Source organism: Galeopterus variegatus, unplaced genomic scaffold, assembly GCF_000696425.1.
Source record: "Galeopterus variegatus unplaced genomic scaffold, G_variegatus-3.0.2 Scaffold7964, whole genome shotgun sequence".
NCBI classification, from domain to species: domain Eukaryota; kingdom Metazoa; phylum Chordata; class Mammalia; order Dermoptera; family Cynocephalidae; genus Galeopterus; species Galeopterus variegatus.
In genome coordinates, this window is record NW_007734075.1 from 30,363 (window position 1) to 48,099 (window position 17,737).

The 17,737-nt window shown below is 43.4% G+C and overlaps 2 protein-coding genes across 2 annotated transcripts in view; both read right to left on the reverse strand.

The window, feature by feature from the left end:
* Nucleotides 1-591, reverse strand: part of LOC103608048 (oocyte-expressed protein homolog) — a 1,758-nt gene extending 1,167 nt beyond the window's left edge. The window contains exon 1 of the mRNA XM_008592495.1: nucleotides 573-591. Coding sequence (XP_008590717.1) covers nucleotides 573-591 — 19 coding nt within the window. The remainder of the gene's footprint in view (nucleotides 1-572) is intronic.
* The window catches only part of SLC1A1 (solute carrier family 1 (neuronal/epithelial high affinity glutamate transporter, system Xag), member 1), a 38,213-nt gene that overhangs the window by 4,463 nt on the left and 16,013 nt on the right, over nucleotides 1-17,737 (reverse strand). The window contains exons 3-11 of the mRNA XM_008592496.1: nucleotides 15,557-15,649; nucleotides 13,769-13,883; nucleotides 12,522-12,564; nucleotides 10,997-11,095; nucleotides 8,868-9,052; nucleotides 7,594-7,701; nucleotides 5,155-5,277; nucleotides 4,579-4,773; nucleotides 993-1,127 (exon numbers count right to left, since the gene is read on the reverse strand). Of these exons, the coding sequence (XP_008590718.1) occupies nucleotides 993-1,127; nucleotides 4,579-4,773; nucleotides 5,155-5,277; nucleotides 7,594-7,701; nucleotides 8,868-9,052; nucleotides 10,997-11,095; nucleotides 12,522-12,564; nucleotides 13,769-13,883; nucleotides 15,557-15,649 (1,096 nt within the window). The remainder of the gene's footprint in view (nucleotides 1-992; nucleotides 1,128-4,578; nucleotides 4,774-5,154; nucleotides 5,278-7,593; nucleotides 7,702-8,867; nucleotides 9,053-10,996; nucleotides 11,096-12,521; nucleotides 12,565-13,768; nucleotides 13,884-15,556; nucleotides 15,650-17,737) is intronic.

Below are 17,737 nucleotides of genomic sequence, written 5' to 3' on the forward strand. Positions count from 1 at the left end.
TTTTTTTTTTTTTTTTTTAAAGAAGTGGGCATCAAGGATAAAGCCATGAACCAGGCTAGTTCTGACTTTAACCTTGGAGGTCACTGAAGGCACATTCTTACCTTATGTTCTGCAGTGTTCCTTACCTGCCTCTGTGTGTGTGTGTGTGTGTGTGTGTGTGTGTGTGTGAGAGAGAGAGAGAGAGAGAGAGAGAGAGAAGAAAGAAAGTGTTGTTGGTTGGAGCCTGAATGGTTCAACTTATCTAATCATAATAACACAACTTGCCATTTATTGAGCTAGTACTGGCTGCCAGACATTGTTCTAGACCCTCCACTCACATGAGCTCATGTGGGTTACAACAACCCAGTAAGGCAGGCTGGATTTTTCCAATCTCATAGATACTGTGACTCAAGAGGGGCTAAGGAAATTTCTCGAGGTCAAAAAGTTGGTAAGACACCGGATGGGGATTCCAACGAGGCAGGCTGGATTTTTCGAATCTCATAGATACTGTGACTCGAGGGGCTAAGGAAATTTCTCGAGGTCAAAAAGTTGGTAAGACACCGGATGGGGATTCCAACCCATGTCAGTCTTACCCCAGAGCCTTTGGGTCATGCCACTGCCCTGAAGGTTCCAAGATGCTTGGGAAGATGGACTGATTCTGGAGCAGGTGGTTCTGAGCCTATGATGCTGCACAAGGGCTGAGACAGGCTAGGACAGCGACAGGGTTTGAAGGGGGCCTTCCCAGCTTCTTCACCATATTATTCTATGTTTATCTTGTCCCACACCCAGCTCCTAACCTTGAGCATTACTGGGCTTTTTAAAATCACTGCTCAAAGTTATGAGAAGTTAATTTTTAAGCACGTTATCAGATGGCCTGGTCAGAGTGAAATTAAAGCAAAAACAGATGGCTTATTAGGAAATCTGAGGAGAGAATGATGACAGACTGCAGACTCTGCATGGCTGGGAAGTCCGCCTGCCCATCCGGCTTAGGCAGTGCATTTATTCCAACTCACAGGAGCCAGTCGACAGCGATGATCAGGGTGACATCCTCGGTGGGCAGGCCCACGGCACTCAGCACGATCACCATGGTCACCAGGCCAGCCTGGGGCACACCAGCAGCTCCAATGCTAGCGGCTGTGGCTGTGACACTGTAGCCAAAACACATCAGCAGGGAAGGAGTTAAACACCTATTTCTCCCTTCAAGGCCCCTGGCCTGAAATGATTAGTCCTGATGGCTGTTACTGCTGTGTCCCCAAACTGGGCAGTCAGAATTTGTTATCTGCTGAGCACCAGCTCTGTTTCATTATAGGATGAGAGCCGGAGCGGGCATGGGGGATGATGCCATGTCCTTGCCTGGCGAGATATGGCAAATCACTCTAATGCAAGGAAGTACAGAAGAATTGCTTGAGAGGCACCAAAACATGAGAGATATTCAAGAAGGCAAGAGTTACTGCCTGGGGTGTTTATAGAAGGCTTTATGTCTCCGTCTATGCGTGCATCTGTCCTAAATAAGTGCCAGACACCTCTCCACGTGCTTTTCCCCTCCCTTCTCCTACTTACCCACCCAGTCATTTACTGAATATCTGAAATGCGCCAGAAATTTAAGTTGCCTTGAAGGATGGATAGAGGGACAGTGGTAGGGGTGGACAGGCAAGGGTATTTCAGGTGAAGGTAAAGCAATGGGCAATGATTAAGCAGGTTTTATGCACTTTCCTGACATCACAAGACTCTACCTCTCTGGGAGCTGTCCTTTAGGGCACCGAATTGAGAAATAACTATGACTCCTGTCCAAGGTACAAACATTTATTCCTGACTGTTCCTTTTGCCAGTGGATGCACTTTGTGCAAAAGGAAGAGAGATCTAGAATCCAAGAGAGGCAGCCAGATGACCTTTACCTCCATGTATTTAAAAAGATCCCTCGTGGGCAGATAAGATGTTGCACTAGGGATTTTTCTCTTTAGAATGTGCAGTTTTCCATCAACAACATCTTCCTTATTTTAATTGGATCATTCTGGAGGAAATGAATGCTCACTATGCCCTGAAAAGTCCTCGATTTGGATAAGGTTGGGGGACACCCAAAGTACTTTATGGAGACATGTCCTCGCCTTGAGCTAAGGCAACTGCTGTCAAGATGCCACTGGGTTGAAAGGTGAAGATGTAGAAACAGCCAATTTAAACCAGAAGAATCCCTGATTCTATTCTCAAATCCATATTCTTGTGGGCTCAGAAAGGCACAGAGTTCTTAGGAAGCTGTTTCTACTGCCCACCCACGTGCCTATGGATGCACTGCTGAGGCTGTGTAAGGGCATGGTCATGCGCAGGCCAGAGTTCTTTGACAAGTGTGTTTCTTTCGGTGGCTATGGCCACTACTTTACAGAGATTTCTGGAGCTGTGCCAATTCTCTAAAGGTTTCAGGCTTGCACAATCCCGAACTACTCTTTGGAAGACCCAAGTTTATTTCAATAAAAGCACTGTATTAGAACATTGTTAGTTAACAACCTCTTACTTTATGAGTCTGTTAATTTATACTCTAAAATTTATACCTATTCTGGGGACACAAGAGTGAATTAACTCTAATACGTTCAGATTCAACCTTGAGGAGGCCTAAAGCACTGTATTAGAACATTGTTAGTTAACAACCTCTTACTTTATGAGTCTGTTAATTTATACTCTAAAATTTATCTATTCTGGGGACACAAGAGTGAATTAACTCTAATACGTTCAGATTCAACCTTGAGGAGGCCTAGAGACCCAGTTTAGTCTTAAACTTCCATTCTAAACTGAACTAATGTCTCAGGGTTAACTCCAATCCCAGCCTATCACCCCAAAGCAATGCTGTCCAATCGCACTTTCTGCAATGATGGAAATGTTCTGTATCTGTGCTATCCAGTTCAGTTAGCCCTGAGCCACACATGGCTGGTGGCTGCCATACTGAACAGTGCTAGAGAAACAACTCTGGCAAACTTCACTTATGACACTTCTATCATCTACCTGAGCAGACAATTTCAGTCCTCATTTGACTAGAATTCTCTGCAGTATCTGACTCTGTGGGCTATTTTCTTCGGAAAACACTCTTCTCTGGGTTTCCAAGACACCATTGTTTCCTGGCTCCCCTCCAACCTCTCTTTTCCTTCTCACTCTCCCTCTTGGGGTCTCCTTCTCTGCCTGCCTCTAATATTAGGATTTCCCAAGGCTCAGTCCTTAGTCTCCTCTTTTCTACAAACTCTCCCTATATAATGTTATCCATTCTCAACATTTTTTGAGTGCTCACTATGCAGGTACTATTCATTTTATAGAATTTTACTAGCATCACTTTACTTAATCACCACAACTTGAATAAACTGTAGGTACTATAACAGCCTCATTTTACAGGTGAGAAAACAGAACGTGAGAGAACTCAAGTCACTTGCCCAAGGTTACAGCTAATCCTGGTGCAGCTGAGATTCAAACACAGACAGTTGACTTGTGGCCCACATATCTGATGACCACCATTAAGCTGATGACCCTGACTTCTGTATCTGCAGTCAGACCTACATTTCTCACTGTGTATCTCCACCTGGGAATCTTAAAGGCATTTCAAATTCAATGTGTCAGAAAATATACTCTTTCCACCTGCACTTGCTTCCCTTATGCTAGTCACTATTCTGATAAGCCCTCTTCACCAATCCAGAATCTTCCACCAATCCTGGAGTCATCCTAGCTTTCTCCTGTCCCTCGCCATGAATCCAGTTGATGCCTCTGCCATCCCCAGTGTCAGTGCCTTGATGCAGGCCTTTTAATACTTTATCTGGACTTCTGCAATTGTCTTCTAACTGGTCTTCTAGCCTGTGGTCCTTGCCCCCATCCAATCCAGCCACCATATTGCTAGTTACCATTCTAAAATGCAAATCTATCCCTAATACGACAGATTGTCTACAACCTTCCATGACACCCCATACAAAACCTTTCAGGATATGACCCCTGCCTCCTCATTCCTTTGCGTTCTCCACATTGTACTCCTTTCGCCAGCCATATCAAATAGCTCTGCTCTGTACCCAGGCCACGGCCACATCGCAAGCCCCTGGATGTGCTATTTCTCTTATCCAAAGTGCTCTTATCTTCCTTCCTCACCTGCTAAATTCTTATTCTTCTAAGAGTCAACTCAACTTTCCCCTTTATACCTCCTTCTTCCCAGGTAGAGCCAAACCTTGCCTCCTTGAGGCCCTCTGTGCCCACCATTCAAAGGTCTCTTACAGCCCTTATCACAGCCCTCAGCATTCATCTGGATATCTGTACCCCTGTCTACCAGAGACCCCTTGAAAGCGGGGACCAGCCCTTATTCAACCATGAGTCCTTGGTGCCTATTCTGTGCCTAGTACCTACTGGGTGCACTGAACTGAGCACAGAATGAAGTCTTTAGCTACACAGACCCTGAAGCATAAATTTTGCATACCATTTTTCTATTACGTGTGATATAGTTGTATTTAATCTTGGGAAGGGATTTTGAAACCAAGAAAAACAATCCATTGCTTGGCCATTCTTGGTCTCCCACTGTAAACCATTTTTACTTGAGGCAATCCCAGTAATAGTAAGGAAAATGAGTGTGAAGCCATGCCCCACCTGACAGTGATGATCTGCCCAATGGTCAAGTCCATGTCATTCAACTGTGCAATAAACACAGCTGCCACTGCCTCATACAGTGCAGTCCCATCCATGTTGATTGTAGCACCAACAGGTAATACGAATCTAGTGATTCTCTTGTCCACATGGTTCTTTTCTTCAGCACAGCGGAAGGTGACAGGCAGTGTTGCTGAACTATGTGATAAAAAGAGAAAGGAACTTAGGGTCTAGGAATGCTGGTTCTCAGTACCCACGTGAAGAGACGCCCCTCTTCCAAACACTAAACAGAGCCAAAGCATGCTGGCATTTCTGGCAGGTCCAGGAATCAGGAGGTGCTGGGCCCACCACTGCTCCCAGTTATATTACGACCCCTTCCTGGGCTGCAGGCCATGCCAGGAGGGCTGGAAATATTCAATAGGCTGAAGATAAATATTCAAGGACAGGGGCAGAGAATATGGAGGTCATTTCTCCAATTAAAGGCAGCTATAAAAACCACAAGCTGGAGTCTGTTTCATCAAGTGAGGTGAGAGCTGATAAAGGTTGGAAACTTCTTCTAGAAAACCCCCTTCTGTTTACCTCGAAGAGATCATGAGAGCTGTTAGGAGAGCCTGGGCCATTCCCATGGCGAACCGGAAAGGGTTCTTTCGTACGACTATGAAATATATCAGTGGGAGAATTACAATGGAGTGGATTGCAAGCCTGTAAACAAGAGAAACAGTTTCAAAATAATGCCACCTCTGTATACTTAATCGTTTTTCCAAACAGCTTTTTCTATCTATGATATCATTCAACTTTCACAATGAACCCATAAGAAAATGAGAAGTAGGGCAGGAACGTATGTCCCAATTCATGTATGAGGACGTAGAGGCTCACTCAGCAAACGAAGCATCCTGTCAAAGTTCATGGCAAAACCAGTAGCTGAATCCAAACTTCAGAGCTCACAGAGCAGGGCTATGCTGCCCGCCCCGTACGTGCTATTCCTGCTATACGTGCAAACATGCGCTTCACTCCCTTCTGCCGCTGCTGAATTCTTACCCATCCTCTAAGACTCAGCTAAACTTCCCCCTCCTCTGGGAAGCTGTAGTGGATTGAATTATGTCCCCCTCAAAACTCACTGAAGCTTGAATTGTGTCCCCCAAGTTTTATGTATTAGGAACTTGGCCCTCACTGTGACTGTTAGGAGGGTGGAAAATCTTGTTCGGGTGATTGAAGGGTACAGCCTTGAAGAGATATTGGATTGCAGGATGGTGCCGTAGTGAATGGATTAAAAATGGTGGTCAGGGCATAGTTTGGAGGGCTTTAAAAGAGGAGGGTCTCTCTCTCTCTCTCTGTTCTCTCTGCTTCCACCATCTTGCAATATGAGACCCCTGAGTCACTGTTGCCACCACAAGATGGACTTTGGACTTCCCAGTTTCAGAAACTGTAAGCAACAAATTTCATTTTCTTTATAAATCACTCAGTTTCAGGTATATATATTATAAGCAACAGACATGGACTAATACAGAAGCCTTCCCTCACTCTCCCAGGTAGAGCTGATCCTTCCCCACTTGGCGCCCTCAGTGCTCCCCATATATTATATCTCATTATAGCTCTTACTATAAGTCATTGAACGATGCAATAAGCACAGGTCATGTGTATAAACACCCCGTTCCCTGAACCCTGCTGCTGTCTTGCTGCATGGCACCCGCTGTCTAAGAGGGAGATCAGAGTTGTGGTAGGAAAAAGTCCCTGCTCTTCCGCAGTCATAATTTAGGACTGACCCTCTTCTCTTTATTATTCCTGCCTTCCAAAACTGTTTCTTGTTTCATATGGAAATATGCAGGTTACACAAAATAAAGGGCATGAGAAATGAGACCCATTTTGCAGATGGCATGTATATCTAAGTATCAACTTAGACTTTAAAGATCAGTTATGTGTGGTTGAAATAATAAAAAGTGGTCATTGCGAATACAGGTCTGGAGAGAGCATCCTCTTGTCAGAGAACGTGTAGCACAGCCCCTGGTCCTGCCAGTGTCAGCGCCACAGGGCAGGGTGGCCTCTAATGAGGAGTAGGTCCTGCCTCCCTTACCACCATGGCCCTGGGATTTGACCTGGCCCTCACACTGCAAGAAACCAGGCTGCTTCTGTGCTGGCTGGCAGGGCTGTGCTTTTGGTGAGCACAGATTAAGAGCCAAATGCTGTGCAATGGAAACCCCCAAGGCAAACAAGTTCCAATAGATGAGTTGATTGCTCAGTTGGGTGTTTGGGGGTGTTGACTGTGGGAGTCAAACAGATGATATTTACTCTCTCTCCTGGTTCGTAGTTCTTAGCATTATGTGATGTGTCCTGCCCCTGGTTAGGCATCTGGGGGTACCATTCATAACCTGTCCCATCACATCTCCCCTCAAGGAACCAATAACTGGACTGTAATAAATATGCAAATAACCCATTCCCTGCTGCCTTCCTGTTTTATGGCTTCTAAAAAGACGTACACAGTTCCTACCAGCCTGAAGACTTTTCCAGCACCCTCTCTGCCTCCCTGGTGATGCAGGGCATGGCAGTGGCTACCAGCTCCAGCAAGAGCATTTGAGCTAACCAGCCATCCTGCTCCTACTTACTTGAATCTGATTTCACTTAGGCCCTTCCTAATTTCTTCCAGGCTCAGGGGACAAGGGGTTGCTATTCTTTCTTGTTTGGCTAGTTTACATCCTCGAGGAAGTGAAGGCTGGGAGCGAGCCAAGAGAGGCTACAAGTGCATTTCTCTCTTGTTTGAAAAAATTATCTTAACACAACCAATAAAGGCAGCCACAAAGCCCGGGTCCAGGCTGTTCTGCCAAGAGCTGGCAATTATCACAGCATGATCCACCTACCAGTCAGCTTTTAAAGGGCAGTCCTCTCCCCGCTCTCTTATCTCTGAACCCCAGCTTTCCCCGCGTGGGAAAAGAAGATGATTTCAACCAACCAAAACCCAACCTCTCTGCAGGAATCCTATTGGATCAAACGAGGTCTCTGTTTCTTCTTCTGAGTCTGACATACCCACTCAGGACTGTGGCCATGTAAAGGCCCAGCTTGCGGAATACGTCCCAGTCTTCAACTTCTATGATCTTCCCGGCAATCAGGAACAAAATACCAAGAGGCATGTAACTAGAAAGTAAGCACAACAAGGATGACATTCCATCACCAGGTGTTTTCTCAGGCTGGAGATGTTGGGGAAGAAGCAAGAAAGTGCATGCACCCTCAGCTTGGCATGTACACTCGGCTGGGAGGGGCACAGGGCCATAATGATGCAGGGCTCAGTTTCAAGTCCCAGGTGGACTAAGCTGCCTATGGTTTTTAGTACTAGTGTGAACTTCAAATTCTACTGTAAGGGAAGTTTGGAAACTTGGCAAGAACGTGTGGTCAGACTAGTGCGGACCCATGCCATGTTCCCAGTGCACATATATCTGCGCATTGTCATATCTGCTTATCTCACTTGAGCTTGACTCTTGCTGCCAAATATGGACACTAGGCTCTTTCTAGCCATGATCATCTTGTTTCCCACATATCAGCAACAGAGTCAATACCCTAATAGTGGAAGTGGTCATCATAGCTCTATTTGTGGAGCTCTCATTATGTCTTATGTTGGAGGAAGTATTTTATATGCCTCATTTCACTTAAAGTACTTCTCCCAATTGTGGGGGTGGGTTTTATTATCCTTTTTTACAGATAATGAAGCTGAGATTTCTGCAGAATTAAGTGACTTGCCTGGCTGTTATTACTGAACCCTTTACACCACTGTCAATGTCTACACCTTGGATTAAATAACACTGAATCAATCCAATATGAGATAAGTGAGGCAGAGTTCTCCTAGAAAAGGTGGACTTCTTGGCTTCTCCAGGCCAAGGCAGATACTCAGGTGGTGTCACTGGGATGCTCACAGACAGCAGCTTTTGTTCAGATGGGTAGTGCCCATGCTGCACAGTTGTAAATATTTTGAATCTCACATCTGTGTGGGGCCCAATAAGGGCAAAACTTTGTGTTCTGATGTGCAAGAAACTCCTTCAAGTCATTTTTTTGAGAGTTACTTCTTACACAAATGCTGTTTGGGTACAAGATGATTCCCCTGGGGCTTTGAGGGAAAAGACAATGGCTGATAGCTAGACTTTTGCTAGTGAACTAACTCCTGAGTAGTATGTAGAATTATTTAATATTCTAGTGTCGGTATTAAATGTCCACCTTCTCTAGGATGAGGTCAGTTGAGAAACAAAGCCTCTTTCTAATTTTGTGGAAGCGTAAAGGAAGCTAGATGGCATTAAATGGCGTCTGCTTACCACATAACGATCTGAATTATTTTCATGGTTGCATCACTCAAAGCATTGAAGAAATCCACCAGAATCTGTCCCTTTTCTCCCATTTTTCCAATGACAAGTCCAAAGACCAGGCAAAAGACAATCAAACCGAGGACATTTATGCCATCTGAATACGTGCCTACAATTTCGTATTCCTTTGTTTTATTCTGTGGATCAAAACCAAGAAAATACATTGATGCACGATTATAATCTTTTTAGAATTCACAGGCAGTGAAGATATAGCAGCCAAAAATAATAGACTAATGATCTACTAGTCAGAGTCGACAATACTTTAGGAAATATAATTTTAAAAAACTATGTATGTAATAAACTTTACCTCCTTCCCCAATTGAAATTTAAAGTTTTTTTTCCTCTCTCAACAAGTCCATATTTGAATATTTCTTTTGAAGGTTTCCTAATCTGGAACATTTTACATTTTTAGTATGAATTTTAGAATCAAGGCACTTTTCAGGATTATTTTAACTACTAGCTACATTTGGAGTCTGCTTTTAAAATCATAGGAATTAATAACACAGAAGTGCAAAATATTTACCAGTGTGAACATTTTTAGGACATTTTACCATCTGTTTTTCCTTGACAGTGAAGCACAGAAACATTCTTTACTGCCTCTGGTCTTGGATGACCAACAGGACTTTAGAGGTATAAAAATTAACCAGATACCTACAACTATGAACCATTTCTTGACTTCATCTTGGATAAAAATAGCATGAGACAGGGCCGGCCTGTGGCTCACTTGGGAGAGTGTGGTGCTGATAACACCAAGGTCACAGGATCGGATCCCTATATAGGGATGGCCAGTTAGCTCACTTGGGAGAGTGTGGTGCTGATAACACCAAGGTCACAGGATCGGATCCCTATATAGGGATGGCCAGTTAGCTCACTTGGGAGAGTGTGGTGCTGATAACACCAAGGTCACAGGATCGGATCCCTATATAGGGATGGCCAGTTAGCTCACTTGGGAGAGTGTGGTGCTGATAACACCAAGGTCACAGGATCGGATCCCTATATAGGGATGGCCAGTTAGCTCACTTGGGAGAGTGTGGTGCTGATAACACCAAGGTCACAGGATCGGATCCCTATATAGGGATGGCCAGTTAGCTCACTTGGGAGAGTGTGGTGCTGATAACACCAAGGTCATGGGTTCGGATCCCTATATAGGGATGGCCGGTTAGTGTGCGGGATAGATTGCCCCAACCTAAGACAGCAGGCTCTTGGCTCCAGACAGGCAGGCAGCCGGGCTCTAATGGCTCTGGACAGGTTAGCTCACTTGGGAGAGCGTGGTGCTGACAACACCATGTCAAGGGTTAAGATCCCCTTACCGGTCATCTTTTAAAAAGACAAACCAAAAAACCAAAAAAACCAACTCCTTTCCCCCCCAAAATAGCATGAAATTTACCAAGAGATAATGTAATCTGAGTGAAGAAAAACAGGTATATAGAGAATTATGTTGGCATTTCTTTCTTATAACCAAACAAATATTTATGGAGCATCTTGAGTGTTCTAACTGCACTGGCTACAGGATAAAGTCTTAAAATTCAGCTGGAAAGACAAGACCAACCATGAGAAACACGAGCCAATGATACCAAGATGGTGCGTAATTAACTGCACAGCGCAGCCATGAGACACTGCAAAATGGACATTTGTTTACACTATGAAACCAAAAGAAGAAAGAACATAGCCTTGTTTGACCTCAGCTGGGAACGTGCACGTCAGGTGACTCCAATGTCTTGCCTGTGAATGAGTATGAAGTGCTGCAAGTATGAATTTTGGGGTTACGAATACATTTTTACAAGTACTGTAGGTGAATTAATCCACAAATGCGGATTCTGCAAATAGCGAGGATCCACTGCATCTGCATCTCACGCTGACTCATGACTCAGTGCCTGCTACTGGGGAAGGGGAGCAGGAGACAAGGACAGTACCTTGGCAACAGCGGTTGTCATGACAGCTGTGAAGGGCTGAACTGTAGGTGAATTAATCCACAAATGCGGATTCTGCAAATAGCGAGGATCCACTGCATCTGCATCTCACGCTGACTCATGACTCGGTGCCTGCTACTGGGGAAGTGGAGCAGGAGACAAGGACAGTACCTTGGCAACAGCGGTTGTCATGACAGCTGTGAAGGGCTGTTCTGTTACATTTGTCTCTGGATCACTGGAAGAACTCACTTCTTCACGCGTGGTTTTGTACTGCATGTGGGAGAAAAACAAAGACAAGCAAACAAACAAAAGGAGTTTTTTAAGCTTCTGAGGTTAAACCACAGGATTATATTATTTTGGCCAAACAAGTGCCACCAAAGGGTTCTTCCTCTGATGCCTCTGTTGGTTCCAGTTTTTGATGGTACTTCCTATGAGGTTTTGTAACTGAAAGAAATCCCAATCCCTGACTCCCACAACCACTGTTCAATATTGTCAAAATGTTCTCTCATGTTCATAATAAAGGGACAAATTAATGGAGCAATAATGGAAAGGTAAGTGTAGGTTTTATCTATACGTGCTTTCACGGGAAGACTCTATAGAGCCTCCTGTCAATCATTTTTGTTTTAATTAATTAATTAATTCTTTTTAATCTAGGAAAAACACTTCATCACTTTGACAGAGCCACCATGACTTTAATAAACATCCAGAAAGGTTTAATTATATGGCTGTTCCAAAATCAATAGTCCCTTTAGGGCTAATCGGCGAGTGAGATTTTGTTGAATTCCCTTCCTGCAGCCCTGTTTGGTTCTGTGGAGCTTCAGCATGGAGGTTCAAGAAAGAGTTAGTATATTATCACACCAGGCATAAATGTCCCTCCTACAAGGCTCTGCCAACACTGAGAACCTTACAAATGACCACTGTGGCTGATCTGTAAAGACACCACTGAAATAGAGGTGGCTCTGTGCCTCATGGAGCCAGCAGTGAGCAATATAATTGTTCGTATACACAGAAGTCTCTGTTCATGTAATTTATGTAAATGAATACAGCAGTTTGTGATAGACCCCTGTCTTAAAGCACATTGATAAATAGGAGAAAAAGACTTGAAGTAAATGGAGTGAAGAGATTGTTAAATTTTCCTAGAGAAAGAAATCATGGCTTTGTTACAGTGCTCTGTAGAGGTCAGCAATGGGGAAATAAGGATTAAGGAAAAGACCAAATCCCAGCACGCTAATCACACTGTGTGGGTTAAATTCTGATTTCAACACAAAAGGGAAAGGAAAGAGGAGATGGAGAGATACTTCTTTCACCGCATTGCATCTGCAGAGAGTCTAAGTTTCTTCACAAACATAACATGATTCTCCAAAAATAGGTACTGGAGGCCACATTTTAAAGCACTCATTATTTGACAGATTCCTGACTTGTTCCCCATTGGAATTCTTTGGGGGGTGATGTGAGAAGGGGGGTTAAAGCATAAAGGAAAAGGGAGCAGTGTAAGTTATGGCATGCACTTCACTGTGGGCCGGAAAGACCAGGGATATGAACAGAGGAGTCACCTGAAGCTCCGCCATTCACAGGTGCACTGCCTGCTGCCACTTTTGAATGGCTAATTCCATTTCTTGGGTCACAGTAGAAAAACAAATCTTAATTGGTAATGGGAAGAGGGGAGCAATCTGAGGGCAAAAGTCATTAATATTACCTGTTGAAAACAGGCTTGGACAATGTTCTCAGGAAACATATTCCTGTTGGAGACATGAAAAGCAGTATTATTTTAAGGCAAAAAGTGTTTTCCTGTCATGGTCAATACATTCGTGAAAATTAGTATAATATAAAACAAAGACTCTGATTTCTCTTCTGGCTTCTCCTTTGCATAATAATTCCTTGTATTAAGATATATTTTTTCCTGCTGAGCTTCACCCAAGTAGAGAAAGCTCTCCTAAATCAACCGTCTCTTAACCTATTCACTGAGGAACTCACACACTTTCTATCTTTGGTGACATGCCTCCCTGGCAGGTGCACATTCACAGTCAAGAGATTATGTATTCTTCAATAGTCTGCACATTTATGTTTTCATCAATGAGGATGTATGCTTACCAAGGGTCTATTGTATTTGTCTTCAAATTTTATATGCCAATTGCAAATATCGTAATTATTGAATTAAATATTATGTAAGTCAATGAAATACGAGCATGACAAGGAAGGAGTGGTTTCTATAAAAACTAAGCTGAATGCATGAAATTCAATAAAGGCAAAGGACTAAAATTTTTGTGGTTAAATTAGGTATGGGAAGACAATTCAAATAAAAAGAAAATCTGGAAGGATTTAGAACTTGGCTTTCTTTGCAATTTTAAGGGTTTTATTGCTCCACTCTGGAAACTGAATCTGGAAATTGTAGATGATCCATTTATATGGGCAGCATATGCAACAGAAATAAACTACATTTTGGGGCCTACATAAAAAAATTGGCAAATAAATGCACTTAAGTTTTAAGTGGAAACAAAATATGTAATGCATATTGTATCATTTTTTTGAGTCTCTGCTTTAACTGGTCCTTTTTATTGACTGACCTATTTCTGACTCTGATGGCTTCAGATAGGTGAGTTTCTCCCATTTACAATTAAAAAATGTACTTCTCTAAGTGTGCTTCAGAGATGGTCACTCACCCCAGCCCAGCATCTCTATGCAGCAAGTATACTTTCTGCATCTCTGTCCATGCTAAATCCTGACAGAGGAAGCTGTTCCTTCCATTCCCTCTTGGAACCATGACCTGGCAAGCAGGACTGGCTACATATTTCGTGGGGACCAGGGCAACACGAAAATGCACAATAATTTAAAAATTGTTGAAAATTTCAAGACAGCAACAGCAGAGCATTAAAGCATCCATAGTGCCTTGGGCAACTACACAGGTCACATGCCCATGAAGCTACCTGCTGGCAAGACACTTACCTGATCAGGTCTAGCATGGCATCCAATGTGGTGACGTCAGGGGTGCTGCCTGTCCTGTCTATTTGAGACACCTTCTGGGTGACACCAGGCTTGATGCACACTACCAGCACAATACCTGTGGCCAAGGACAGCACCCGCAGAGCATTAAGAACCTTCCAAGGTACCAAGCACACCTAGCACCTAGTGCATCCTTCTTAGAACCAGAAGGCATGGTGGTACTAGGCACTACTGTGATGGGGAGGACACTGAGGTCCAGCCAAAATGCTCAGCCTCCGCTGGGACCTCAGCAGCCGCCTTAATTACTTTTCCATTTAAATGAATAAGCAGAAGGAACTCTTTTTGTGTATTTTAGAAAAATGAAGAAGCTGCATCCCAAAATTGTTTCTGGAAACACCTGCTGATGAGAATATTCTTTGTTCTTTTCCTTAGCTTTATGAGATCAACCTAGGCAGGTGTTGGGGAGAGGGTGGTGATTCAATTTCCAGCCCAGGGAAATGTATCAGTATCTTTCTGTAACTTTTAGGCACAGATGCTGGTTATTCTCCTGAGGGTCACACAGAACCAGCTTAGTCTTCCTTCCATGCCACAGGCCTTCAAATATCTAGAAAACCATCATATGGGAAAATGTTGTTCAGGCGGTGGAATGAGGACACATATACAGGTGTTATATGGTTCATCTTGCTGTAAGGAAGATGCTCTACATGGTAGAGCATCTGAAAGTGCCATTATGACCTTTGGATGTAATGGGTCTTGTCACTTGAGGTGTCCAAGCAGAGGTGGGAGATCGTAGAAGAGACCAAGGTATTGGAGGTTTGACTAGATGGGAGTGAAGGAAAAAAAGCCCCCCTGCCCTTTCTTGCTCCTCCCCCAAGAGGAGGGGATGCTAATCCCAGGGGTGGGATTTGGGATGCTGAATGGGTCGGTTTTGCTGGTAGGAGGAGTCACTGGGTGATCAGAGAGCCATGATGGGCACCATCCACCCTTCCCTCTCAGGGTTGCAGAAGATGCCCAGTGTCTTGCTTTCTCTCTGCTATTTTTTTCTCTGTGTCTGTCTCCCTCAGGAACCCCATTGAGGAGACATGGCTTTGGTTTAATGCAGGGCTCAGGTCATCCTAGGTCCAGTGGCCCAATACCACTAAACCTCACTTCTTATCTATTCAGTAAAGCAAGGCTGCAACGGTCAAGCTGGCTGCAACATCTGAGTATGTTTCCTTCCCTCTTTCCCACTCTGGTCATCCTTCCTAAAATGTCATGCTACGTCACAAAGGATGAACCGTGCTTTCTTCACAAGACTGTGCTAAAGTACAAGAACAGCTGCATTCCCTTATTAGAACTTTCTGCCTCTTACAATGGGGTTTATGCTTGGCAGGCCTCTGTTAGCTGTTAGGCCTTGGTACTATTTGAAATGTGAAATGCACTGAAATACCGTCTTTCTGGGAACATTTTATATTTACTAAACTCCACTATTAAAGACTAATTGTATAGTTTAAGGATTATATAAGCTCTTGGCTCCACTTTCTTCTCCATGATCCTGACAAGGCACAGACCTGTCACCCTCTTACTGCTTCTTAACAGAGACTTTAATAAGCAGTACCGTGGACAAAGCTCAGTCAGTATTACATTTTCTTCACATAAAAAGTGCCATGTAGACTTCAAGGCAAAAGGCTTCATGGTAGTTTGACAATATTACTTTCTGATTTTAAAAAAATCGTTTATTTAAAAAAGCCCAACAGCTTTTTGAATGAAAAGTTGCAATTATATAAAGGAATAAGGATTCAGAAATGTTACCTAGAATTACGGCAATGAGAGTGGTACAGAAATAATACACGACAGCACGCAGACCAATTTTTCCAGATACATTGGAATCCAGCGCAGCAACACCTGAAAGGGGGAAGAAGTTGAATTCCATTAATTTTTTTTTTTTTTTTGTCTTTTTTCGTGTCCGGCAACGGATCGCAACCCTCAGTGTCGCGCCTGTACTGGACCAGGACTGGCAACAGGATTGCAACCCTCAGTGTTGCGTCCACACCTCGCTCAGCCAGTGAGCGGGAACCGGTCTGTATGTGGGATCTGAACCCTTGGCGGGAGCACCGTGGCGCTCCCAAGCGGCGCACTGTAGCAGTGCGCCACCGGGCCAGCCCGAATTCCATTAATTTTTAAGAGATAGATTTCCAGGACTAGTGATTCAATCTCCAAGGTGTGAAATAAAGAGCTGACAGCTGTCCTCTGCACCGCCTGGGACCATCTCATGCAGTGTGTTTGGACAGGGTGCACTGGGCAAAAGCAGCACCTGAAACACAGTGCCTGGTTAGCTCAGTTGGTTTAGAGCATGGTGTTGTACCACCGAGGTCAAGGGTTCAGATCCCCAGACTGGCCAGTCGCCCCTCTCCCTACCCCCAAAAATCCAAACACAGAATTAAGAAATGGAAGTCTGATGATGTGCAAATTCCCCTGCAGGCTAATTCCTACCACCTTACTGCATAGTGAGTGCAAGTCTTTGGCTCTCCCGGAGGGGGGGAGGGTGGCCATGAAATACACAAGGATCCCCCTTCTGCACTTGCTCTAAGAACTTCATCAAGATGCATACATTTATCATTTGACATCCCTTATGATAAACCCCTTTTGGAATTCGGTATCAAGGAAGAATTTATCTTGAAGAACTGAAGAACTGAGATAGTTCTTTTATCACATAATGAGAATCATGCAACTCAAGATTGTTGTCCTTTCTGCCTTCTCTGCCAGGAATCTCAAAGTCAACCGCAAAAATAATTTTTATGTGTAATTATAAATGTAATATATATGTTCATGACAATTATCTGAAAGAAAGAAAAATACAAAGCTGAAAACAAATCACTTCATTTCATCAACTACAGTTAATATTCTGGTGAATTTCTCCATTTCTTTAAATCAGTGTTTTGTAAACGTAGCTAAGATAATTTCATAGTTTTAAAAAACCCTCTCTCTTCTTAATATTGTATTGTATTTTTCCTCATCGTTACAAACTCCCCCTGGCTCCATAATCTTCTGTCATGTGGTCGTACCGTAACGTATTTAATCATCCACTTATACCTGGGCCTTTAGATTATCTTAGGGCCAAATTCAATAACAAATCACAGTAATTCCATTATCCATCCTGGCTAGCATATTTCCTTCCTCTTTTCATGATTTTCAAATTGCTTCTACATGAACAACCTTATCGTGTATGCCTTCTATTATGAGATGCCTTAAAATTTGTTTGAAAGAGGAAGGATGTAAATAAATAATTTCTGAGAGCACAGGTAATTTAAGAGACTTATGGTCACATTGTTAGATCTAGTTTCAAATGGTCTTTGGCTACCAATAAAATGACTGAAGGTTGCCTAGGCTTGAAAGGGTTGCCTGGAACACCAAAGACAGCTATACTGGAGGTGGAATGCATGTGTCCCTCCTTGCTAGAAACCCTGTCCCTCTATGAAAGGTGCTCGTATAAATAGAGTCAAACACTGTTGCTCTGTAAATGGACTTCTATGAGGGAGATCAGGCAAGTTGAGAAGCAACCAAGTCATCTTTCAGCAAGCTGTCATTTGGAGGTTTCAGATTCCTCCCTGCCCAATTTCCAAAATGAGGATCACATTTTGAGTCAAATGATCATCATAGAAAATGATTTTGTATCTTCAGCATGCATGAGTTGTCTCATCACCATCTGCAAAGCCTAAAGTACAGGGTACCAGGAAAAAGGAAGAGGTCGTCACAAGGCAACTCCAAGAGAAAGGTAGAAAACCTGTGTGGCTATCAGCATGCACAGGTAGCTTTTATAGTAACTTCCCACACTATAAAAGTCCTATCCATTTTTATTAAGTGACGGGGGATTATTCTCCTTACATAAAATCATACATACTCGATGTACAGGAAAAATCTAAAAGGAAGCTACCACCATTGTGATGACAGAATAAATCATGTCTGCCTCTAAACACACCATTCTCTGGCTGT